General features: G+C 48.1%; 1 protein-coding gene across 1 annotated transcript in view; it reads left to right on the top strand.

Annotated features, from left to right (window-relative positions):
• Nucleotides 1–26737, top strand: part of PTPRN2 (protein tyrosine phosphatase receptor type N2) — a 796662-nt gene that overhangs the window by 176312 nt on the left and 593613 nt on the right. The window contains exon 3 of the mRNA XM_040644526.1: nt 1425–1538. Coding sequence (XP_040500460.1) covers nt 1425–1538 — 114 coding nt within the window. The remainder of the gene's footprint in view (nt 1–1424; nt 1539–26737) is intronic.

Raw genomic sequence — 26737 nt, forward strand, 5'->3', positions numbered from 1 at the left:
CACAGCGTTCTTTGCACAAAAGAAAATCAGAAGAACAGGGACACTTGCTGTCTGTGTTTCTGTGGAGCAGATTGCCTGTCTCACTGGGTGGTGGCAGGGGGACAAGACCCTCCCTCCAAGAGAGCTGTCGCTGGGAATCACTCCGGCCGAATGTGGCCATTGTGTTAATTTAAGTGAGTCACTCAGACAGAGGGGCCGTGCCACAGAGCCCAGTGTGGTGGAGATGACCGGCAGAAGGGTTGACTTCTCTCCACGGCCATTGTCTGCCTGCGGGGAGCAGCTGTGCAGGTTGTCTTCCCAGATTCTGTGAGCTTTGCAGAGTCCCATAGAAATTCACGATATCCTTTCCATATTTCAGATGATTTTCTGCTAATCACACAGCACCGTCCGTCTTAAGCACATATGTAATATCAGACTAGTAATTACTGAGTCAGCCCGGCATTGGGCAAATGTGTTTCTGCTAATTAAACTTGTTGCATTTGAATGGCTTTCTTCAGCTACACTTGGTGCAATGAGACCGTCGTGAACAATAAAGAAGCGTTTCCCCTTCCATCCGGGCCTGAAACTGCAGACGGCCGCCCCGCGTGTGATGCACTGGCCCTTGAATTAGTCTTTTGTGTGTACGAAAGACCGTAATTTGGGTGTTTGAACCCCCTACAGGAAGCTTATTTCAAAGTGAACAATTTGCCGAATAAAGACTAATTGGGGCCTAAATTAATTAGAAGGTGTGGTTTGAAAAGATGATGAGCAGAGGCTGTCATTTTAGACAAATGGAACAGAGCTAGATAAATTGGTCCCTGCCAATGTCTCCTGTCCGGGAGCACCTCTCCTTTGCCACATTGCGGAAAGCTCTCCTTGAAACCAGCCTCTTGCCATTCCCGGGTCTGCCCCCGTTTGCCAGCCCCTCCCAGACGGCACCCGCATGGCACACACTTCCACAGTCCTCATGGCTTCTGCAAATTAATATTTATATTTCCTGGGTGTTCTGTTTCTCATCCGGAAAACTGGCCCTGAATGTTATTGATTTTTTTTTTTTTTTTTTTTGTCATGGGACTGTCAGAAGCAAAGCTTCGCATCAGAAAGGCGAAAGCCGGGGGCAGGGAATTATAAAAAGTGAGAGGTGGGGAAGGCGAGGGAGGAAGGGATGCGAAACAGAATAGAAAACGCAAACCACTCTGAATTCACGTCCTTTTCTCTATACCTTTGCAATTGTGTTTTCCATGATGCTCTTTTATTTAAATAAACCATTACTTTCCAAGTGCTTCTGAATTCTGATAGCGTTTTGATGACTTTCTAAAGCCGTGTTCCAAAGCCTCACCACGGTGCATAATTAGAATATATTGCCAGGATGTGTTTAATACCTTTCCTCTCTCTGAAAATGAAATGTCACTTTCTCTTTCTTCTCTGCTTCCCTTTTCTCACAGATGGAGTGTTTGGAAGGTGCCAGAAGGTTCCAGCGATAGACATATACCGCTATGAAGTGTCGCCGGTGGGTCTGCAGCACCTGACAGCCACCTTGCAGAAGCTGTCCCGCACAGGTAGGCAGGCTTGGGCCAAAACTGTGTCCTGGGACCGGGCCAGTGGCCAGTGGCCCAAACAGAGATTTCTAGAGGCTGCTATGCACCGAGCGCCCCTTAGACATCAGTGGGCCTCTTAGGTAGTGAGGGATTAGAAAAGATCGGAATTTGCCAGTGTTGCAATAGAGAGAAGTCGGCTGGGAGCAGGCAGGCTTGCTCATGGAAGGTTCTGGTGGGAGTTTCCTTTGTGTGTTAGACGTGGGACTGGCTTGCTACTGCACGTCCAGGAACCACAGCAGTTCTGTGCCTGCTTCAGAGAGTCCGAGAGATGCGTGGAGTGGCCTTGCCGGGCACCAGGCGGCCTCTGGGCAGCCCGTTCAAGCCCGCCCGACCACACCCAACCCCGGGGCAGATCAGCCTCCAGAATATCACTTTGCCTCTAAATACTGTCATTACGCAAGTTTTTGTGACACCGTTTTGTCATAGGAAATTTGTTACTGTTTACTTCATAGGGGTGCTAAGACGGTAATTTTTAAAATTAAAATAATTTTAAAGTTATTATATGTAATTATCATATATGTAATTAATATTATGGAGGGAATCAGCATGCTTAGCCTTACTGTGACCTGTTCCTACTGCTGGGGTGAAGCCCTGTTTCCTTGTGCCCTTGGAGCCCAGACAGGAGGCCACCTTGCAAACAGGACACCGTGGTGTTGGGTGAGCGTCGAGGGTGAAGTCCTTGGAGTGCAATTGCATGTCTTGTGGTCAGTACTGCAATGGCCCTGCTGGGGGCCCAGGCCCAGAAGTGAGGGACCACGAAAGCCCCTACATTCTTTCTACATCAAATCCTACAGGGCTCATCTGTGGCTCCATAAAGGAAAAAAGGTCTGTGGTCCAATAAGTTTGGGAAACAGTACTTGCTCTCTTCCTCCTTTTGAATATTCATACTGTGCACTGGCCGGTTAAGACCAGAAAGTTCTGCAGTAAAGAATTGTGTTAATTCAGGGGTGCCTGGGGGGCTCAGATGGTTAAGCCTCTGCCTTGGACTCAGGGCATGATCTCAGGGTCAGGGTCCTGGGATTGAGCCCCGCATCGGGCTCCCTACTCAGTGGGGAGTCTGCTTCTCCCTCTGCTCCTCCCCCTGCTTGTGCTCTCTCTCTTTCTCTCTCTCTCTCTCTCAAATAAAATCTTTAAAAAAAAAAAGAATTATGTTTATTCATGCACTTGAAGTCATCGGACTGTGGCGCCCTTTCTCCCTGGGACACCCAGCTGTCCCCGGGTTCAGTCAGGGGAGCAGAACTGCTGGGAGATCACATACAAGGTCAGTTACAGGGATCTGGTCGTATATAGTTGTGGGAGATAGTGTCTCCTCCAGGCTGCTGTTTTTGGCCTGGGGCCTGAATCTGCAGGACAGGCAGTGGGGAGGGGTGATGGGTATGAGGTGAGAGATCAAGGACAGGAATGGACAGGAGTCCATGACTGTTCTCGTGGCCTTGACCTTGGTGATGAGGTCAAAACTGGCCCTTCATCAGGGAGCTGAATACACATAGTTCCCAGAAGCTGGAGAGACTGATGGAGCCTTGGGCGAGCAGGGCAGTTGCTGACAGAGGCTGCAGGTCAGAGTGAGTGGGCAGAGGGACAGCGATGTGTGTGAGCTGCAAAACGCGTGTGGTCCTACATCTAGTTCATAAGAACCACGTTGTGTAGTAGCTGGGAGGACCCTGGTCAAGCGTTCATGCTGGACTAAGGTATAGTAGGAGGCCAAGAGCAGTTTCTTGAAAGGGGAGTAGTTATCTGCAGAGGATGTCATGTATTTGCTCCAAGATCCCAAGGGTCTGCTCTGTAATTCACCAATAGGGGCCATTCGAAGGCTGCAGCCAGCATCCGTGTCTGCCACTGACATCCTTTGGTGTGCGGGTGCCTTACCCATATGTGTAGGTAGTTGCTGCTTCCTGCTCATTAGGTCCAATCAGCCTGCTGTTGCGAATGTACCCGTGTCCCGCGCATGATGTCGTGTGGAAAGGAGAGCTAATTGAGGCCCCCGAGGACCAGATAATGACAGGGGGCTGGAGGGTTGGTAGATGTATGATAGAGCACAGTGAAGATGTATTGCTGGCTTTGCCAGGTGAGAGCAAACTGCTTCTGATGATCTTTACTACGGGTGCTGGGAAAGCACTCCCCAGACTAGTAGCTGTACCATGGGTCCCATGGCTGAATTAACTGTCTCTATCAGAGAGAACACATTTGCAGTAGCAGCAGCTGAGGTCACCACCGGCTAATTTCATGATAATCCACTGTCCTTTTCCATCATCCACCTGTCTTGTGCACAGGCCAGCTAGGTGAGTTGAATGGGGTGTGGTATCAGTCACCCCTGCAGCCTTCAGGTCCTTGATGGTGGCACTTATCTCCCACTGATCACCCCCTCCAGGGATACAGAATTGCTTTCTGTATATGGTATATGGTTTTGTAAATAGAGGCAGTCCTAGGGCCTTTCCCACCGGAATAACCCTGGCTCCGCAAGTTAGGGAACAGGTATGGGGATTCTGCCAGCTGCCGAATATGTCTGTTCCAACTATGCATTCCGGAACTGGGGAAGTAACCACAGGATGAATTGATCACCTGATTCCTGTAAGCCCCTGCTCTGACTGGTGGACCATAGTCACATTTTGGGTTCCCTGGTATTAGTGTCAGTTCAGAGTAACCACTGAAAAATCTCATTATTTCCTTTTCCCTGGTGCACAGTCATCCTGGCAGAAGGCCATAGACTCCTCTGGGAAGGCTAGGAGAAAGAATAACAGCATAAATTTTCAGCTTGTGTAGCCTTCAGGGGACCTGCCCCCACCCTCCACTTTTCTTCTTGGGGCTCTGGCCTGTGAGATGGAAATTGCCAACTCTGGAAGTTGTTTGAAGAGCTGTGACCCTGTTTTGGTGACTCAAGCCAGACCTCAATTCAGTAGATCTAGAACTTTCCTGCTTATGCAGGTCCCAAAGACTCTAGGAGGCCTTTCATCTCTCCCAGTTGTAGGGCACTCTGGTCACCTAATCAGTAACAAAGGTGTCTGTGGCCACATGCTTCTGATTACTGCTTTATGGTGACCACTTCCATCTTTCTTGGCTCTTAAGTGCCACCTCTTGGCCCCTGCTGCCTCAAGATCCCATCATCCCCACTGCATTCAGGGATCCCAGAGTGATGGTAGCACTGCCTCTGTAGTTTCTCACCTGCAGGGAACTTCACCACAGAGCTCTTTCAGGATGCTGGGACGCTCCTGGGAGCTCATCTTCCACAGTCTCGGTGAAGGACACATTGTCTGGACCCTCCTGAGGTCATTAGCAGGTCTTACATGATGATCTACTCCAGTGTCCCAATCTCCAGAAGCCTTTGGACACTTGCCTCTGTGATATGACAAGGAAGTTCTGGCATTCCCACTTCATTTCATAGAGACACCCCCTTTGGGTACCTGTTTATGTCAACCATTGGTGGAAACTATTAAAGCCGTTTCCAGCCCTTCAATCTAAAACATTGGTTGGAGAATCTCTGCTTAGTGGCCCATATCAATAAATTCAGCCTGGTTCAATTTCCGTTCATTCCACCTTGATCTCACACCCTTAAGAATGATCCCTACATGTGCTCCCCAGGTCTGTTGATATAAATTGGCAAGATCCTGCTGTTCTTTGAGGGCTTCGCACTCTCTCTCTTTTTCTGTGCCTCCCACCTGGGTTCTGCTGGGACTTGAGTTCAGAAGCAGCTCGAGATGCCGTGAGAGGTGGTGAGGGTGGGTCTAGGGGAGGGTCAGCAGGGCCATGGAGGGCAACCTCCTGGGTGGCAATACACGGATTTCAGACAGGTTGACCTGTTCAAAGAAAGGTCAGTGAAATGTAGGGGTTCAGTGACCCCTCCCTTCCAAGCAATGCATGAAAGACCCCGTGAAGCTGGGGACCCAGTTGGCATCGCAGCTCAGTCACACACGGGCTAGACTGTGGCTCTAGTGTTCACAGTGAGTGTGAGACAACACAGGCGGTACTTTGTGGAAGTGGTTAAACATAAAGGCAAATAAGTTTTTTTATTAATAGATTTTATTTTTTAGAGCAGATTTAGATTCACAGAAAGGTTGAGCAGAAAGTATTGTATTGATAGTTTGAATATACTCCCTTACTCCCCACCTCTACAAAGATTTCCCTATTATTAACATCTTGCATTGATATGGTGTATTTGATGCAATTAATGAATCAATATTGATATGATATAATTAACTAGTGTCCGTAGTTTACATTAAGGTTAACTTTTTGTTTTGTACACTCCATGGGTTTGCACAAAGGTACACTGACATGTGTCCATCATTATAGGGTCATACAGAGTAATTTCACTGCCCTAAAAGTCCTCTGTGCTCCCCCAGCTCATCCCTCCCCTCAATCCTCCAGCTGCTGGTCTTTTTACTGTCTCCATAGTTCTGCTCTATCCAGAGTGTCGTGGAGTTGGAATCACACAGTACATAAGGCCTCTTCAGACTGGCATCTTTCACTTAGTAATATGCATTTAAGGTTCCTCCATCTGCCTCCATTTTCATGGCTTCATAGCTCATTTCTTTTTAGTGCTGAGTAATATTGCATTGTCTGGAGGGACGCCCACTCGTTTATCCGTTCACCTACTTAAAGGACATCTTACTTGCTTCCGCGTTTTGGCAGTTGTGAATAAAGCTGCTGTAAACATCTCTGTGAAGTTTTTTGTGTAGACATGTTTTCAGCTCTTTTGGATAAATACCAAGGGGTACATTTCTGGTTCATATGATAAGTGCGGGTTTACTTTTATAAGAAACCACCAAACTGTCTTCCAGAGATGGGTGTGAGGGGTAAGGGATTCCTGAACCTCTTTGAGGCTCAGTTTCTTCATCTAGTAGTGTGGACAGTCTAGATCCACCCAGTCCTGCCCTAGGTCACAAAATCCTGTCCTAAGTCACCCAGCCCTGCCCTATGATGCTTAGTGCTGCCCTTGATCACCCAGTCCTGCCCTGTGACATCTGTCTTGCTCTTCAATCCCCCCTCCCCCAGTTCTAAGTTTATTCCCTCGGGCTAGTCCTGAAGCAGGCTGCACAGGTTCCTTGGGAGCCACCTGGCACCTCCCACAGAAGCTGGGAGATGTCTGGCGGGTGTGGGGTTCTGTCTGGAGACGGTCACTTCTGCTGCTGGTGGCTGTTTGCTGCTTAGTCGCAGAGGGCACGTCAAAGTGATGGACAGGCTCACGGTTGTACCCGTCAATTAGCTTGTGCTTTTGATGGCAAATTGCATTTCTTTCTTTCTGTTAGTGGCTTGGAAGTCATGCCCCAGTAAGGCTGGAGATGTAGGTGTGAAGTGGGGTTTTATAGTCTAGTTTGCAAAGAAACTTCATGGGGAGAATTGTTGGCTTTTCTGAGGCACACTGTTCTGGAGATTTCTGGCAATGATTTTTATACATCCCCTCAGGCTCGCCCTGATGGCTAATGCCAGCCAGTTCTCTGCTACTCACCTCCCAGGCAGCTGACAGCTGGAACCTCTTCTCTGTTTCTTGCCTCCCTCGGTCAGCACATTGGAGACGCGTGGTCCACAAAGCTCAGGGGTAGACTTGCCTCCAAACTTCCCATGATGCGTGTGAGGGTCTGGTTCTCGGGGTCAGGCCTGCAATTATTACAGAGTTTAATGATGGTTCTTTGGGGAAATCATTACCCAGCTGGAGGGTATGAAGTATGGGCATAAGTCTGAGTTGTCCTTTATAAGGGTTAGAACCCTGCTTCAGAGCAGGACTGGGGAAGCTACTCTGGGCCGTGCTTGTTGCTCAGATACACAGACTGACTCCCGAAGGACCCTTGCTGCCCCCTCCCCACCCTTCACTCTGAGTCCTTATCTTTTCTTTCAGGGGCCCTGGGAGGGAGAGAGAAACAGAAGAAAAGCACTTTCAGGTGGCAGAATGATCACAGTTTTTGACTTTGATATTGCCCCATGCTGAGCCCCCTTCTGGGTCTGATCTTTCGTGTGACTGGGCACCCCTGGCTTCATCTTGGCTCCTCCCAGCCACGGCCTGACTCTGGAGGCAGACAAGGGCAGCACCCCTGAGGGAGGCAGAGGTGGTACTCTTCTTTACTATCTTGCTCAGTGCGTGCTCCTGGCATGCACCCTGCAGACCATCTGATCTTTCTGACTGCCCGTGAGCCTTGAGATGAACTTTTACCGCTCCTGTGTTTCTGGTGCGTGCTCTTGGAGACAAGGGGCATCTTTTTGGAGCCAGGAGATCACACCAGCCGAATGGTACAGGTATACACCTTGCTGCGTCCCAGCCAGCTGCAGGCTTTGGCTGAGGGTCAGCTCTGGTGCGTCACAGACAATAGGACACAAGTGCTGTGGCTGGATGGCTGAGCCTTCTAGCTCAGCTCTGCCCTAGGGTTGCTTTCCCAGGGCCGTCTGCCTCCTGACCCATTACCTCTCTTTCCTGGGGCTGTTGGTTTCCTCAGACTGGGAAAACTTACCCTTGGAACTTGGAAAATGCAGATCCATGGGCCCATTCCAATGGTTCTGACAAGGGCCATGGAGCACGACATGGGAGTCTGTGTCTTCACTAAGAATGGAGACAACCCTGAGCCTGGAGGGGCTGGTCCTCTTTGGCCCTTTGCTGTGTCTCTGGCCTCCTCCTGTAACTGCATCTGAGGGCTCATGCAGCTGGCCCGTGCCCACCTACGGGGGAAGGTCCACGTCAACCCAGCCAGTATGAACTTAAAGTTGGGGACTTTTGATTCTGGACCGCCTTGCTGATGTTTGTCCTATAACAAGCCTTAGTATGAAGGCAGTATGGCTGCAACTCAGTGGTCTGTCACCACCTCCACTCCCATCAACCCGTGTACACGCGTGCACTCACACATGCACACACCCATGCACACACATGTGAGCACGTGCACACCCACACATCCAGGTGCAAACACACACAGATGCACACGTGTGTACACGTCTGTGCACGCACGGTCATATACGTGTGCACACACGTGCAAATATGTGCACACACTGTATGTGCCACGTCACTTTGGAGTCCCTCATCCAATACTTGTTTCCAACAGCACCATGTAATTTTTTCCATCAGTGCTGTCTACTCTCTTTCTCAAATTTTCTTTGGATGTTGTAGGTTTTTCGCTCTGGTCGTGAAAGGCTCAATACTGAATAACACCCTGGAGGGGTTGGGAGTTTATGTCTTACCCTAAGGAAATAACCTCTCATCTTGCTGGTCTCTTGAACTTTTAACCAAGTGGTTTTTGGGAAGGGAGCTTTTTCAGAATCCCTTAAAATCATTCTACCTAGGTAGGCACATTTGAAGTAGAATGGGTTATATGTTTAATACATGAAGACTGCTGTTTGGTGATACGGTTGCCGTTCTCACTGACAGCTGCTTGCACTGCCGTCGGGGAGCCTTCCTTATGAAGAAGGAAAGGAAAATGGGATGTAATTGTGCAATTTTCCTTTTCAATGTAAATATATACATCAAGGAAAAAATATGTTCACTTTCTGTTTACCATTCTTGTGTCCTACAAGAAGAACTCTCCTCATTGTTCTCTCATGTATTAAATTTTTAAAAAATACATTTCACTTCTTCTGACAAGGCATTAAAATTCAGCATTTAAATGTCACTCGTTGGCACATAATTCGCTGTCATGAAAACAACTATGGATTTATTTCCAGGCAAGAATCTCCTGTTGTATTGAGCTGTATGTCAAAACCAAAGCAAAAAAGCAAAATTAAAAAAAAAATCTAACACAGTTTTATAATTCCTTGAAAGAGAATGAGAAGAGATCATGGTTTGGAACACCAGGATCACCAGGGTGACCGCCGGACTCGATGGCCGTCTGCGGAGGAGCTAGCGACGGGCTCAGCATCACACGGACGTTTGACACCAAGTTGCTTAGTGTAGCAGGTCAAGCTGAGCTTCGGCTTCCTTCTTCCTATTCCTCCTTCATCAGTCCCTCTGCTTGCAGTCAACCTCCACTCACTGGCCTGTCTTCTCTTGTTTGAGAACCCGCCCTGTGCACCTGGAAATTGCGGTCATTCCTTCCTTCCGCGGTCCAGCTGAGGCCCACCACCAAGTTCCAGGCAGAGTCACGCTGTGGGGTGGGGAGAGGGAGATGTGCACGTGGAGAGCATGTACAGTCACAGACTCGATACTTGTCCTTCCCAGGATTTTCATTCTCTTCAGTCGGACGTGCACACATGGTGGGAACCTGGTGGAGAGGCTGCCGAGAGTGAATGATGATTGGGGGGGAACGGAGAGACCCGAGAGGGCCAATGGGACAGAGTGGCAGCTGGACTTCGAGGCCCAGAGCACAAAGAGCCCTCATAAATCAGTAAGAAATGAAGTCCGCCCAGCCTCACTAGAAGTCAGGGAAATGGAAGTTAAAATCATAAGAGGTTGTTTCATTAACTAGAAGATGGCAAAAATGAAAGAATCTGACAATCCCCAGTATTGGCCAGAACCGAGCGCAAATTGGAAATTCTTAGACACAGCTGATGCAACCATTTTGGAAGCGGTTTTGGCAACAAAAATAATTGATGAAGTGAGTGTTCTCTATCACGGCTCTCCACCTGCAGTTACGTGCTCCAGATCCTATGTCTGTGCTCCAGACGTCAGGGCTCTGTCTGTGACCGTCCTCGCTGCCTCTGTGGCAACGCAAACCAATGGAAATGACCGGCCTCCACATCCATCAGCCAGGACGCGATTCAACGTTACACGTACCCAAGGCCAACAGACTGGAGGCACACGTGTCAACATGTCTGCGTCTCACAAACGTATTGAGCAGATAAAGTGAGGTCGTATAGAACACGCAGAGTCTGAGGCTGTGCGAAGGTGACAGGAAAACTGCACCGTCGGCTGTTTAGGAGAACTCACGCATGCGATCCACGTGGAATGGGGCATACAGGGCGCTGACCACCACGGGAGGACATTTGAATCCTCTGGGGTGAGGCAAAGAGAGAGATGTGGACAGGGAGGGTCTCTAACACAGCCTTTCACATCTTACATGAAACAGCGGTGAGGACAGGCTCTTTATTAGGTTATTTTATTCCCGTTCATGTGCACGAAACATTTTATGATGTATTAAATAATAAAAAGACTGACAGAGCAAGCAGAAGACAGTATGAAGAAGGAACTAATGTAGGAAAGGGCAGAAAACAAGAAAGAGATAAAGAAATAATGAAAACGTCAAGAAAACAAACAAAAAGCTGGGGTCTTTGACAAGACTCATAAAGCAGAGAGACCCGTTTGACCAGTACCAATAAGGAATAGATGCATGGCGACAGGGAAGGAGGGTCTCTATAGGTGAGCCGAATCTAGACATCACAGGAGAGTACCGTCACCGCTTTGCTCTAAGGAATGTGAAAAGGCAATTAAAAGGAGCCATAAACCAGTAAGAGTGACTCATAATGGTAAAGAACACCTGGATAAGCCTGTAATCATTCAAACAGTCATATACCTACATTTTCAGAAAGGTGGTTTTGTAAATGCAACGAGCATCGTGTATATTCGTAGTGGGGAATCCATTCTGTTCACAAACTATCCTCTTGTGACGCTCCCCCAGCCAGAGGGCCAGCCGCGTGTACAGATGAGGGTGCAGCCCTCACCAGCCCTGCAAACACATGGTCCTAGAGCACGAGTCACTCCCAACACTGGCGTGTGCGGTGCATGCACTTAGCAGCCCAAACTCTACAAAACCCTTCGTGTGACTGAACACTGACCGTCGTCTCCTGTTTGGTAAGAACCCTCAACCCCATTTTCTTTCCAAGTCTGCATTTGCTTGTAACCTCTCCTTGGCTCCAAAGCACCCCTCCTTACTGGTGGGTTTTGCCATCAAAGGAGAAATGAGGGGTCTTAATTAAATGAAAACCCCTTCCAAGACAAACATTTTCTCTGTATAGAAGTAGAAAGAGTAGTCACAATGAGCTTGCAGTATTGTGGGCTGAGGGTTGCTGAGCTAAAAGGAGATATGGCCTCAAACAAATGGACTAGCGACGTCATTCACAGTGCGGACGGGGCCCGTCCACCTTCCTGAAGCATTCTTGGCAGATTTCCTTTGAACAAAGAGCTCCCCTGCTACATTTCAGAATTGGTTTCCAGATCATTGACACCAGGACAAACATGTGAAGGCCAAAGAGTTAGCAGCTACTTCTAAATGTTGATCTGTCTGAAATGAAGAGAAAATAGTCCTGTAGTTAGAAGAGAAAATATGATCGATTTTTAAAGCTTTATTTTTCCTCAGCTCTTCAGAGCTGTGATACGAGAAACTACATAGTCCGTGCCTGTTCCTCTAAGAACTCCATTCTGAGAGAATCAGTCTTACTCTGCACACTGCGTTTTCACCATTGTCTCTTGAGGAGCAGAATAAGTAGGAAATATATGTCTTTGGGGGTAAAGATCTCCTATTTTCTGTGATTTTTAAGGACTTCCAGGATGTTGTTTCTGGCCACAGTCAGTGGGCCCTCCTGCTGTCCATCTGCCCAGGCCTGGTGCTCGGTGTTATGTCCGGGAAGCTGCCGTCCTCCCAGGAGCACCAGGGGGCTTGGGGCTCAGGCCTCTGTGCCCACCTACCACACACGGCCCCATCAGCAGCCTCAAAGCTTACACACAGCTGGAACTGAGCAGATGGGCCGAGACGGTCTAGACTAGTCGACACCAGTTCACCGTTCATGTGTGTAACGATTGAGTCACCTCAACCATGGTGTCTAATAGTGTGCTGAGGAGAGCTGGGAAGATGATGATGTGATAACTAGCGCCAGATACCAGCAACCCCCGTGTTATGGTGGAAGCGAGGCAGGGTTCATTCAGTGGATACCCGCATCCCAGTTCTCAGTAAGGTGAGTGAGTCACATGGAAGGACCTGGAAGGAGCCAAGCTCTGTGTCCCTTCAGCGTTGGGCTTCTCCCCGCCTTCTTTTCCTCCCCAGGAGTCTTCCCCCTCGCCAGATCCTCCCCCAGTTCTCCACTCCAGCCCGCCTCCCTGTCCTGTTGTGTGGCACCCCTCCAGTGGCTCATCTACTCATCTAGACACGTTTCTGAAGTTGCAGCGTGCTTTCAAGAGCCGGTGGCAGACAATCGCATGACTGATTCTCCAAGCAGAAGAGAGGCAGAAGACAGACTGTCTTCCTCAGCTGCGATGCACTTAGCTGACACCAGAGTGAACCTTTAATTTATATGGAAGACTTACTGCAAACACGGGAACAGAAATGAAAACTACGACTTACTTGTCATTTAGGGGGCAAACCAGAGTCATTCTTTATATGTGTTTGAGAATCAAAATGTGCCTTTTAGAAGATGCTTGGGTATCAAGAAAAACCGATAAACTATATACTCTCCTTACGATTAAAAGGTAGATTTCTTAACTTTGGACACTGTTAAAAGCTTGCATTTTTTTCTCATACGAACTAGAGATTTTGCTTTTTAATTCTAAAGCATGAAGCCAGATAGACCTCCTCCCTTTTAAAACTGGAAATGTTAAAGGCTCATTGAGGTGGTGTTGAGCGTTAATGGGAAAACCACCTCAGGAGGCAAGCATGTGCTTTAGAACACCCTGGAGTGGGACCGTCTCTGCTTCAGGGAAGCTTCATCTCTGCCACGACAGGGCCTCCCTCCTCAGGAGACTTAGATGTACCCACAGAAGAGCAGTCGGGGCCCGGGAAACCCAGGAGCTTCCCAGATGGCACAGAACACCGTGCATTTCCGAGAGAAGCAGGCAGGTGGGGAGGGGGACCCACTTATGGGCTGTAATTTAGTGTTAAACCTCACTAAAAGCTATGTAGGTCATGGAGCCAATCAGGCTTTTATTCCTTGAAATAATCCATGCTACAGGCTTGTGTATTACCTGTCTTATCAAATACAAGCCTTTGGACTCAGGTGGGCAGATAATTACAAATGGATTCTGGACCTCTCATTTTGGAAACCCCTCTTCTTTCTCTCCCTCTTTCATCTCTCCCTTCTTGAGTTAAACTTTCTTGTGATTTTGTAGGGTTCTGGGGGTGTTAGGTGGTCTATGAGTAAAAGCTATGGGAAGAAGTCACTTTTATTTGAATTACAACGTGCAGGAGCACTGCTGCAGACAGAATGTTTCTCGGCGCTGCGTTCGTCCTCTGAGGCATCGTCACAGACCAGAAGCAGAGCGCCGGGCAGCAGGGCTACCGCCTCTCCCGGCTGCTCTGGATGCGGTGCTCGCCACAGAGCGCTCCGTGACGCTCACGTTTCAAGACAAAAGGCAGGTGGATAAACACCTTTGGTAAAACATTAGAAACCAACCAAAACTCAGGGCAGAGGGCCTCCGAGACCTTCGACAGAGACACAGAATAAAGCAAAACCAAAATGCACACAGGCCATTGGAGTGAGTGTGGTTCTGTCTGAACTCCTCAAGCATGAAGACCGTCGTCAGTACTGCCAAGTAACGGGGCTAGATGCACGCCAAGGCAAGTCCTTGTGGAGATCAGTGGGCTGACACTGCTGACTGCAGTAAGAGAGTTCTAGAACGCCACATGAATGGCAGCTGCTGCTGGCCTTCCCAGATGGAACAGAATGGGGACGAGCCTTTCGCTTGCCTCGTGGCACCGAACACCCCCCTCCCCTCGGGATCGAAATGCTTCCTGCTCCTGGCTCAGCAGCACTGCAGGCTGCTCTTGGCCGGGAGTCCCACATTTTATCCTTTGGCTTCTTTAGAACCAGACACCCCTTTCCCCAAATGCTTCACAGGTATTCGCACATCCCGTCGGCCGCCACTTATGGACGTTCCTGCTGTTACTAGACATGGAGGTGGATTGTCGTGGACATTCTGCTTCCAGTAACAGAATGGTGCGGTGCCCCTGGGCCGAGTGCAGGGGCTGACTAGACAGAACGTTTACGGGTCCAAGTGGGTTTTCCCGATCGTCCTGAATGCACGTTGGTGCTCACGGTTTCCCTGCACACTAGGAATTGCTTCTGTATAACTTGTTTTATGTAGCAGACAGTGCTGCAGGCTGACCTCACGGCCTCTAAGGTGAATACTCAGGGTCCTTCCGAGGCCACGGCGGGTCCAGCCAGTGTTGGCTGCAACTCCCTGGCTCAGAGCTGTGTGTTCTTCTCGGTCTCCACCTGCCCGAGGACCCGTGTTGTGCGCAGACAGGAAACAAGATGTGGAGCTGGTCCCCTTGCTGATGCGGATGTCCGCATTCCACTCACACCGACAGGGACACGAAGGCCCTCTTTACATCCCTAGCTGAGCGGAGAGGCCATTGTGGTGTGTGTGGGGAAGCGGATGACAGGCCACACGAGGAGGAAGGGCGCAGCACAGGCTGACTCTTGGGAGGGAGTTCTGAGGATGGAAGGAAGTGCCCGGCCCACCTACCAGCGTGCAGGGCTTCCCAGGTGGCCCACCCGTCAGACCTGGCTCTGAAGCTCACACTCTGCTTCACGTGGGCCGTAGGGAGGGTGAGGAGCCGACGGGCTTGCTCCTTGTCTTCAGGAGGTGCGTGGCAATCAGCCATCGGCTCGTTTTTCTCGCCACCTTTCGTTAACAAGTGGTGCTTGGCCGCTGGTGTTTCTCGTTCAGCACCCTCCTGTCCCTTCAGTGTGGACACATTCACCCAGCAGGAGACTCCCCACACAGCGCTGGCAGGGGTGTGATGACAGGCTGTGTGTCGTGGCCAGGGAGTCGCACCGGGACACTGGGGGTGGCCTACATTTTCAGCTGAGAGCAAACAAGACCGGGTGCAAATGCTAAAAACCAAAACGAAAGTGAGCAAAAATGGAAAACAGGACAAGCATTTACCAAGATGGCTAGTGCTGGTCGGGAGGGTGTCGTCAGCGCTTTGGTTATTCCAGTGAGGGGTACGCTCAGCATGCAGGCGCGGAGGGCTGTGTGGTGCGAACGTGCACAGAGAGGGAGTAAGTGCACATGGAGGGCATGTCAGGGGAGGTCCTCAGGGGGACAGAGGCGAGCTGCAGAGAGAAAGATCTGCAAGCCTGACAAGTGCGGCTGTGAGCCGTTCTCCCCCACGGTCATGAGGAAATATACGGACAGTCTGTGATGCGTTTCAGGGCATCTGCAGTGCAGTGATCAGGGGCATGGGCTCTGCCTGGGTCAAGTCCCTGCGCTTGCTGCCAGTGCGACACTGGGTGGGATTTTGTGCAGCGGGCTGTGTGTGCGCGGTGTTCTCAGCAGCACAGCGGCGATCATTACCTACCTCGCGGAGTTGCGGAGATGTGTAAGAAGTGCTAGCCTTTTGTTGTTATTATTACTCTTCTCAAACATAGCCAGTACTGGGGCGCCCGGGTGGCTCAGTCATCTGAGCGTCCGACTCTTGATTTTGGCTCAGGTCATGATCTCAGGGTCATGAGATCGAGTGCCGCAACGGGGAGCCTGCTTGAGATTCTCTCTCCTCTCCCCCTGCCCCTCCCCCCACTTGTGCTCTCTTTCTCTCTCTAAAATAAAGAAATAAAATCTTAAAACACAACAACAACAACAACAACATCAACAAAACGTAGCCGGTACTGAGCCATGGGTTTAGCTTCAATGTGGATCGCACACGTGAACAGCATATATTGGACGTGCCCATGAACCCTGAGAAATGCACACGTACACGTACGTCCGTGTACTGGGGAGAGTCCAGCAATGTCTAGTGGGAATACAATGACCTCAAAATACATTTCGGATCATCTCTTTCAAGCATATTTTAAACATGCAGTCGATTAACATGTGACCTGCTTTTCATTTCCTTAATGTAAAAAATGTTTTTAAAAGCAGAACACCATCATTTTGCAGAAAATGCCATTTTACACAGTAGGCCATTTTAGTGTTTGCTGCTCTGAGACATGGAGTCAGAGATGAAGACGGTCTGGGTAGGTGCTTGGAGTGCCTTGTCCAAATTTCTCACCGTCTCGCTTTTCTTGGTGTCAGGGAGACTGTCAGGCCATGGCCCTTTGTGTGGCTGGGGGACTGTGGTGACCGGCCACCGTGTGTGTCAGCACGGCCGATGACTGTCCCGGAGTGCTCGCTGGGGGATGGAGATGAGCTGGAAGCTGGCGCCCACTCACCATTTCTTTTTTTTTTTCTTTTCAATATTTATTTATTTATTATTATTTTTTAATGTTTTTTTTATTATATTATGTTAGTCGCCATACAGTACATCCCTGCTTTTTGATGTAAGGTTCGATGATTCATTAGTTGCGTATAACACCCAGTGCACCATGCAATACGTGCCCTCCTTACTACCCATCACCAGTCTGTCCATTTCCCACCACCCTCCCTCCTGATGCCCTCAGTTTGTTTCCTAGAGTCCATAGTCTCCCATGTTACCCCCTTCTGGATCTACTCCCCTTTCTTTATCCCTTTCTTCTCCTACCGATCTTCCTAGTTCTTATGTTCCATAAGATGACAGAAAGCATATGATAATTTCGTTCTCGTTTGACTTATTTCACTTAGCATTATCTTCCAGTGTTGTCCATGTTATGTGACAGATATTTGAGAAATCATTCTTTTTGGTAGCTGGAGTAATATTCCAATTGTATGTATGGACCACGCCTTCTTAATACCAGTCATCTGTTGAAGAGGCATCATGCTCCTTCCACAATTTAGCTATTGTGGACAATGCTGCTATGAACATTGGGGTGCTATATGGCCGCCTAACACTCGTCTGTATCTTTGGGGTAAATACCAGTAGTGGAATGGCTGGATCATAGGAGAGCAACTCAATTTTTAACTTTTTAAAGGGGACCTCCACACTGTTTTCCAAGTGGCTGTACCAACTTGCGTACCCACCAACAATGTACAGGAAGGGATCCGCTTTCTCCCATCATCTCCAACAGTTGTTGTTTCTTGCCCCTTGTCCATTTTTGCCATTCCTAACTGGCGTAAAGGTGGTATATCTCAGTGTGGTTTTGGTTTGATTTTCCTCCGCTTTGTCAATGATTTTGAACATTTTTCATGTGTCTGACTGTATATTTTTGTATGTCTTCATTGGAAGAAAGTATCTGTTCATATCTCTACCACATTTTATGATTTGTTTATTTGTTTCTCATGTATTGAGTTTGAGAAGTTCTTTTTGTAAGTCTTGGATACCAGTCTTTTATCTATGAAGCGTCATTTAAATATACTATACATTCAAATCAGGCTGCCTCTTAGTTTTTTTTGACTGTTTCTTAGCTGTGCAGAAGCACTTTATCTTGATGAAGTCCCACAGTTCATTTTATGTCTTTGTTTCTCTTGCCTTTGGAGATGTGTCATGAAAAATGTTGCTTTGGCCGATGTACGTGAGAGTTGCTGCCTATATTATCCTCTAGGATTTTGATGGATTCCTGTCTCACATCGAGGTCTTTCATCCATTTAAGATTATCTTTTGTATATGGTGTGAATAGTGATCAAGTTCATTCTTTTTACATACTTGGCTATCAATTTTCCCAACACCATGTTCAGTAATAAGAGACTGCCATCTTTTTCCACACTCCAACTGAATTATTTTCCCCTTTGTCAAAGATTGAATTTTGCCCACAGAACAGAGTCCATTTCAGGTTATCTATTTTCCATTCCATTAGTCTGTCTGTGTATTTTTGTGCCATTCATGCTGTCTTTGTGATCACAGCTTTTGTATTTTAAGAAACAAAAAATCCAAACATTAATGACACCCCCACCTTTGTTTTCCTTTTCAACGTTCCTTGAAATTTGGGGGGCCTTTCTGAAGATTCACACAAATTCCAAAGGCACAATTTCTGTTCCAGTTCTTTGAAAAAGAAGTCATTGAGTATTTATTCGGGATAGCATTGAAAGTATAAATTGCTCAGGCCGCATGGACATCTGCTTTGTATGTTGAAATTCTTCGATCCATGAGCATAGAATATTTTCTTCTTTTTTGTGTCTTCCTCTGGCCATCTTTCAAGAGTTATTTTATGATTTGCCCTTTGAAATTATAGATCCTTTACATCTTTGGTTGAAGTTATTCCCAAGGTAACGTATGGTTTTTGGTGCTAAGCCCATAACAAAATGGGATGATTCCCCTAATTTCTCTTTTATTAAGTGCCAGTATTCGTTGTATAGAAATGCGGCACAGATTTCTGAAGAACGGCTGTTGATTTTGTATCCATACATTGAATTGCTCTATAACTTCCTAATAGTTTGGGCATAGTTCTTTTTGGGTTTTCCATATAGTATCATGTCATCTGCGAAAGAGAACCGGTTTGACTTCTTCTTTTATGGTTTGGATCTACCTTTTATCCCTTTTGTTGTCAATTGCTGTTGCGGGGACTTCTAGTACTATGTTGAATAATGATGGCAGTGGGCATCATGGCCAGGTTCCTGATGCCCAAAGGAAAGGCTTTCCAAACTTCCCCATTGAATGATATTTGCTGTAGGCTTTTCATAGATAGTTTTTATGAGATTGAGGAATGTACCTCTATCCCTACACTCTGAAGGGTTTTAATCAGGGAAGGTCTGCTGTATTTTTGTCAAATCTGTCACTTTTTTCTGCATCTATTGAAAGAATCATATGATTTTTAGCTTTTTCCTTCTGGATAAAATCTAAAACTTCCGATCAATTTTTTAATTGTTGAACCACCCTTGCATACAGGATGAATCCACTTGGTCATGATGGATAATCCTTTTAATGTACTTTTGGATTCTATTAGCCAGGATCTTGTTGAGGATTTTGGCGTCCCATATTCATTGGGAAATCGGTCTGTAATTCTCCTTTTGATGGGGTCTTTTGCCTGGTTTTGGGGATCAAAGAGTAATATTGGCCTCATAGAATGAATTTGGTAGCTTTCCTTCTGTTTATTTTTTGAAATAGCTTTAGGAGAATAAAGGTATTATTTCATGTTTCTTTGAATGTTTATGTAATTCCAGGAAAACTAACCGAGCCCTGGGTTTTGTTTTTGGAAGTTTTTTTTTTATCACTTTATTTCAATCTCTTCATAATAATGTGGCTGTTTAAAAAATCAATTTCTTCCTGTTTCAGTCTTATTGGTTACTAGGTTTCAGGAAGGCCGCTCCATCTCCGGATTGCTTGGCAATTTTGCTGGCATAAAGCTGTTGATAAAAGTTTCAAAAATCTCCTTCCAAATTTCATTGGTGTTGAGTTGTGACCTCTCCATTTCATTCATTTGAATTTTATAATTTGGGTCTTTCTCACATTGCTTTGGATAAGTGCTGCCACGAGGTCTATTCAATTTGTATTCTTCTTTCAAGAACTCAGCTTCTAGATTCCTGTTTGATCTGTACACTACTCCGAGTTTCTCATGAATTCAGTTAGTTCTCTAATCTTGATCAACTGCTTTCGTCGTGGAGTTAGGCTATCCTCGATTGCTGTTCCGCTTCTTGAGAATTGAGGATATAAAAAACTCACATTTTAGATTTTTTCTATTCTTTTGGGTGAGGTTGGATGGCTATTCATGTCCCCCCTAAGGACTCCTTTCTGCCCTGAGTGTTCGGACCATTGTAGTTTTTCAATTCTTGTTGAGTCTCCATAAATTGTATAAATTGATTTTTGATTTCCTGGTTTATCGAATCATTCTTGAGCAGGATGGTTCGTAGTCTCCAAGTGTTTGAGTTTCTTCCAAGTTTTTCTTTGTGGTTGAGTTCCAATTTAAGAGTGTTGTGGTCTGAGAATATGCAGGGAATAATTTCAGTCTTTTGGTATCGGTTGAGACGTTTTGTGACCCAGAACATGGTCTATTCTTGAGAATGTTCCATGGGCATTAGAATAGAATGAGTATTCTTTGATTCTGGGGTGTAGTGTTCTATATATATCTATGAGGTCCAACTCATCGAGTATGGCATTCAAAGCCCTTGTTTCTATGTTGGTTTTCTGCTCCGGTGCTCTGTCTATTGCTGATAGTGGAGTGTTGAGGTCCCCTATTAACGTATTTTTATTTATATGTCTCTTTATTGTGGTTAAGAGTTGGCTTGTGTATCTTGTTGCTCCCCTGTTGGGGGCATATATATTTATAATTGTCATATCCACTTGTTGGATACATCCTTTAAGGATAATATAGTGCCCTTCTGTATCTCTAACTATAATCTTTAGTTTAAAATCCAATCTGTCTGATATGAGAATTGCTACCCCAGCTCTCTTTTGAGGTCCATTGGCATGAAAGATGGTATTCCATCCCTTTACTCTCAGTCTGGATGTATCTTTAGGTTCAAAATGAGCCTCTTGTAGACAGCAAATGGATGGGTCATGTCTTTTTATCCAATCTGCAACCCTGTGGTATTTTATGGGAGCATTTAAGCCATTCACATTGAGACTGAATACTGAGAGATATGATTTTAATGATGCCATGTTGGCAGTAAAGTCTTTGTATCTATAGATTGTAACTTTCTGTTCCGTGTCTCTCTTGGGGCCTTTTTACCTTTATAGAACCCCCCTTAATATCTCTTGTAGGGCTGGTTTCGTGGTTACGAAATTGGTTAGTCACTGGCGATTCTGGAAGGTGTTTATTTCTCCATCCATTCTGAATGACAGCCTTGCTGGATAAAGGATCCTTGGCTGCATGTTTTTCTCTGAAAGAGCTTTAAAAATGCCCCCCCCCCAACCCTTTCTCTCATTTCAGGTCTGTGTAGACAGGTCTGACAGGTCTGACATAATTGCCTTGGTGCGTGAGAAATTTCTTTGCCCTGGCCGCTTTCAATACTGTATCCTTGGATCTAATATTTGTGAATTGCACAATGACGTGATGTGGCGTAGGTTTGTCATGGTTGAGCTTGGGAGGGATCCTCTCTGCCTCTTGGACACGAGTGTTTGTTTCCCTCGCTAGATTAGGGAAGTTTTCAGCTACGATTTGTTCAAATATCTCTTCTAGACCTCTGTTTTTCTCCACCCCCTCGGGGATGCCGATGATTCTAACATTGGATCGTTTCATGGAGTCAGTAATCTCCCGTAACCTACATTCGTGGGCGTGGATTTTTTTAAGACCATCTTCTATTTTCATTTTTTCCTCTATTAACCCATCCTCCAATTCACTAACCCGTTCCTCTGCTTCTGCGACCCTGGCCGTCAGAGCCTCTAGTTTTGCCTGCATTTGGCTCATAGAATTTTTAATTTCTGTCAGATTCGCTCTCATTTCTGTCCTTAGGGATTCTATATTCTCAGTAACCTTTTCGTTAATAGTTTTTTCAATTCTACTCATCATTTTGACCATCGGGGCCTGCCACGCCGATACTCAGGCAACCCTGTTTGGGTAGAGTCTCCGTGTCCCCTGCGAGGGGGGTTGGGGATGGGCACACTGTGAGCCGGTATTTCCAGGCTTTTGTTCTCTGGCAGCTTTTGCTGACGGTTTGTTGTGCCTCTTCTGAGAGTCAGAGCACAGTGGCCGAATCTCAGCCTCTGTCTCAGAACAGAGGGATCGCGGACCTTTCTCCACTGATGTTCTGGCCACTTTAAGTCTGTTTCTGTTGGTGCTGCTCAACCCTGCAGCATCCTGGGATGTGCACCCCACACCCGGTCCCGGCCCTCGCTTCCAGGGCTGGCGCGTCTCCGTCCTTTGTGTTTCTAATACCGCCAGCCGCCCCCGCGCGCTCCGAAGCTCCAGCCCTCAGTCTGGTGGCGCGCGCACCGGCTCACGGTCTCAGTCTGCTCTCTCACCGGTGCCGGTCCGCGAGTCCGCCCGCTCCCCCGTGCAGGTGGCTACCGCTTCCCGGCGCCCAAACGTGGCGGCTCCCTCCCCCTTCCATTTATCTTCCGATATCTGTGCGGGTTTCACGGCTCCCCACTTCGTACCTCAATACTCAGCACTGGAGATGTTCATTTGTAGAGATCCAGATGTATCTTCCTGTGTCTCAGGCTGATTCCGTGGATGTTCAGGCTGGTCTGTTACCTATCCAACTCGACTCAGGGGACCGGCTGAAAAAGGGGACCCCTACTCTTCCGCCATCTTAACTCCTCCCTTCACTCACCATTTCTGTCCTCTTGCCTCAGAGTCTGGGCGGCCAGCTTCAAAGGACTCTGTTAATCACCTGACATGGGGACTCGCTTTCCTGTTTATGGATGCTCGGCAGCGTCCATGACGACGATGCTTGCTTGGTGTCTTCTTGTGATGAATATAAGATCATAACTGACATGTGCCAGTATGGTTGCTCTCACGGGTACAGGTGGATATACCCTCCAGATGGGCATACATCCCTCTTCTCTATGTTTCAGCATATTTTCCTTCTAGGACGTGAAAGCCCTGCTGTGGGGGGTTAGAAAAGGGGAGAAAGAGGCCAACACTCTGTGTTCTGGTCACTGAGCTAGCTGCCTGTCTCATCTCACTTAATATACAAAATATCTTCCAAAATAAGCATCATTATCTCCGCTTTACGGATGTGGTCACTGAGCCTTAGGAAGTCATCATATGCTGCCCGAGGCTTTTGGGCTCTATTCCCCAAATCCGCTCTCTGTCCCATGGCCTGGTGATAACTCTCTCGTGCTCACTCTAAAGCCCCACGTTGTACCCTCAACGGTGTCTGCTTCACCCTAGATTTCAAATACAAAACATACCTTTTCCCTCTTTCTTTTGGTGAGTCATCACTTTTCGCAAGACAATAGAAAAAGACCGGTTACTTGGTTTGTTTTTAGGACTAACGGCTTAAGATTCTGGGTGAGAATTTATTTAGAAATAGCAGAAAAAGTATCCTAAAGCATTCTTGGGTGGGTGTCCAATTTCTTCTGTTCTGCTGCTCTACACAGAGCCGCTCCTGAGGGTGCTTGGATTATTAATGGGGAACTGTAGTCAGGCTCAATCAGACCTCACTCATGGCTTCTCAGGGAAGAATCCTGAGGTCTCCCTAATCAAAGGCCAGAACCACTCCTCAGAACACAGCATCCCCTTAACCTTATCCACAGAGGAAACCCTCACCCTAGACAGGTTTCTTACAAGAGGGGAGTTTCCATGATGCCGCAAAGTCTAGGTGATGATGGCTGCGTTTTGCGCTGGGAGCCCCAGTGCAGAGAGATGGCCGCTGCCCCACTTCTCCCACTAGCAGAGATGAGGGCCACCCGAGACCTTTAAAGTCTCAAGAAAATTAGGATTTACTTTGGTTTTATATGTTATTGATTCAGAAGACTTTATGGAGAACTGTCTTTGTCAGGAGCCTAGACTGGGGGCACAGCCCCTAGAGGACATGCTGCCAGGGCGCAGGGTCATTTTGGTGCCTGTGCTCTTCAGCGGTATGTGGTGGAATGAAGGGCCAGCACTCCCGTGTCAGGGGAACTGGGCTCGGTGTGTCCCCTCACTCCCTGGGCCCCCTCTCCAGTCTGGATCTGCTCCTTCCTCAGTCAAATCAGGAGAACTGAAAATTGAACTTTCACGGTTGTTGGGAGGACCGTGGGGGATGGGGGAACATCACGGTGCTTTTCTAGTTGTATTTCTGTGCACATGGCTCTGCTGAACTCCAGGTTTGTGGGTGACCCCATTCTCACTGAATGAACCTTACGCATGCACTCCAGTATTCTTACCAGACTTCAGTGTTTAGGAATGCGTACCACTCTGACATTCTGTGTGCTTCCAAACCACAGAAACATTTAAACGCAGGATGTGATGAAGAGTACATGGGCAGTGGTTGTGAGCACTGGCTGTGTCCTTACACTAGCGTGTGTCCGGTTCAGGGCTCTCCCTTGGGGGTCTGGCAGGCACTCGCCGCAGGACGGTGTGGACAGTGACTGCTCTGGGCTTGCTGCCTGCCTGCTTCCCCTCTCACCCCCAGCAGGCTTTTATTTCTCTAATTTGAACTCAGCAGTTCAACTCTCTCTGCAAAAAACACTTCTTCCATTGTTCAGCATTTGGGAAGATTTAAAATTTGATAATATAGTCCCCAGAAAGAAAGAGGTTTGTGATTTTTCTCTTGTTAAGTTAATGAACTGACTCGGAGAATCTAGCATGGTGGAAAACACCAAAGGCCGTGTCTGAGCCTCAGAGTGGGCGTCCTTCACGGCTCTTCCTCCTTTGTCATTCCCTGCTCCTTTCATCTCCTGCTTCTCTTTTTATCTGCTCTGTTCTCTCTAGAAACCCTGCTCTTTCTCCCTTTATCTCAATACCATAATGAAAGGCCTTCAAAGACCGAGTTTCAAAAAAACATCCCCCAGAGAGGGCCAATTAAATACATAAAGATGGTTTGTGTGTAAAGACTGCAGTCTTCAGGGTTACGAGATTATCTTGAATTTCCAGGTGGAGGGCGGAAGCTGGGAGGCACCTGCAGCTCCCTCGTGCCCTCTCCTTCCTGTCTTGTGCTCAGCCGACTGTCAGAACGCTGCAGGGCCCTTCGGGACCCTGGTCCACATGGGGCCTCTGACAGCATGCCGCCCCCTCCTTCCGAGCAGTGTTGTTCTTTAGCTGTCACTTGGCAAATTTTAAGAGCATGCTGCCTCCCTGAGCTTGGGCTTCTGCACCCAGAAAGCTCCAGCTGCTGGCTGGGTCCCTGCGTCGGGGCCAAAAGCACGCAGGCTACAGATTTTGGGTCTGTGATGTTCTAGCTGGGGAAGGCACGTGTATACTTATGTGGTCTGTAGAGAGAGGACTGGACAAACAAATCAAGCCTTCAACAAGTTGAGTTATCTGAGAACAAATTGTTTTTCCTTATCTTGGGCAGTTCAGGAGCCGCTGTGAAACAGCCAGGTGACGCCTGGGTTTGTGTAGCTGGGTACCCGTGGTGAGGTCAAGCTCATAGGTCAGTTCAAATCAGGAAGTGAACGGCACAGTATTGGTTATTGATCACACTGATTATTTTTCGATGGTGTAATTTGACCTTCACACCCTCTCTTCAGGAATGAGATGGGAGGTCACCCTGTAGGAGGCAGGTGGTTCCTGCCTTCAGTTTCCGCTGCTTTATTGGTGAGAAGTGGCGTTCTGGAAGGATATCCCCTCGTCCTCCTGGAATCATCACATGGGGAAGCTGGAGGAGCGGGTGTGGGCGGTACCCTCCCCGGGGCCTTCTCCGGCTGCCGGGGAACGTCCTGCAGGGTGATGCCTCTGGATCTGACACACGTCTCTCTGCGGGTAGCACCTGGGCAAAGATGCAAGCTTCCGTTCATTTTGCCGAACATTTAGGAAAAGTGTAAGAACAAAACCTGTTCTCCTCACACGGGAGTCTCCCTCTGGGAGAAATGTTGTGGGCGGGAACATCGTCCAGGGCCTGGTCTGTGCTGAGAGCTTTCTTTGTCAGAGAAGCCACACGAGGTTCTCCAGCTCTGCTCTGAAGGGTGTGGCCACAGCACCACGCGCCTGGGGTGTGCGTGCCCCCTTGTTAGGACCTGAACGGCATGTGTGGTGAAGCCGTGGGCACTCCTTTCCCCCACACATCAGCGAGCAGAGGACGTGTGGGTACCAGGAAGTGCAAAACATTGGGAAGAGGAAGGAGGAGGGAACATTTTTTTCTCCTTTTTCCAGTTCCATCTTGGAGACGGTCATTTGGGACAAGGTGGGGCTGTTGGAGTGCCGCACACGGACGGTGCTGCTTGCCTGGGTGCTGCTGGCTTCAGCGCCGGCCATCTCCATCATGGGAAGTCACTCAGAAGTGTCACAGGTGGTGTTTCTGACCGGTCCAGGGCCTGCTCTGTGGAGGTAACACTTGGGACAGCCCAAATCACATCCCTGTCACACCACAGTGCTCTTGCTGGTGTCCGTGCAGTATTTACCAGATTGGTCCCCTCCAGGTTGGAGTGCAAGGCTTGCAGATTCAGGCTGCTCCTGGAGGACAGAGTGCAAGTCCAGGTCAGTGGTGTCCTGGCCCAGGACATGTTCATTGCTCAGTGGCCCCATCCGGTGGTCAGGGGCTCTGGCTTCTCACCACTCCAGGCTATTCCTGCATAGCTGAAGTCCCAGGAACCAAGTGGGTATCAGAAGTAGGTCTGGAGGGCACTTTTTCAAAGCCATACCCCCACCTCCTTGACACTTTGTCTTAAAGCAAACATAAATCAAGTCACTTTGTGCCAAAAGTGGGCCTTCCCTGTTATCCCAATGCCTGCAGGAGGTTTCGGTTTGGGACCTGAGAGTATCTTCCTGTGCACATGTGTGTACATCCATGAGGAAGGATGGGGCCGGGGAAGGGGCACTCTGGAGGTTTGCTTGGGTATTTACTTGTGGGCACTCAAAGGGTCAAGCTGGGCAGCAGGCGGCGTGAGCCCCACCACAGCTGGTGCTCCATGCTGTCTCTGGTCTCACAGAAAGACTCTGTGGCCAAGGGCATCTCAGCTTCCAGATCAAAAAACGCTCCTTGCATCAAGCCCCTGGAGCTCTGGGCGTGC

This window comes from Ursus maritimus, unplaced genomic scaffold (assembly GCF_017311325.1).
Source record: "Ursus maritimus isolate PB19 unplaced genomic scaffold, ASM1731132v1 scaffold_3, whole genome shotgun sequence".
Lineage (NCBI taxonomy): Eukaryota > Metazoa > Chordata > Mammalia > Carnivora > Ursidae > Ursus > Ursus maritimus.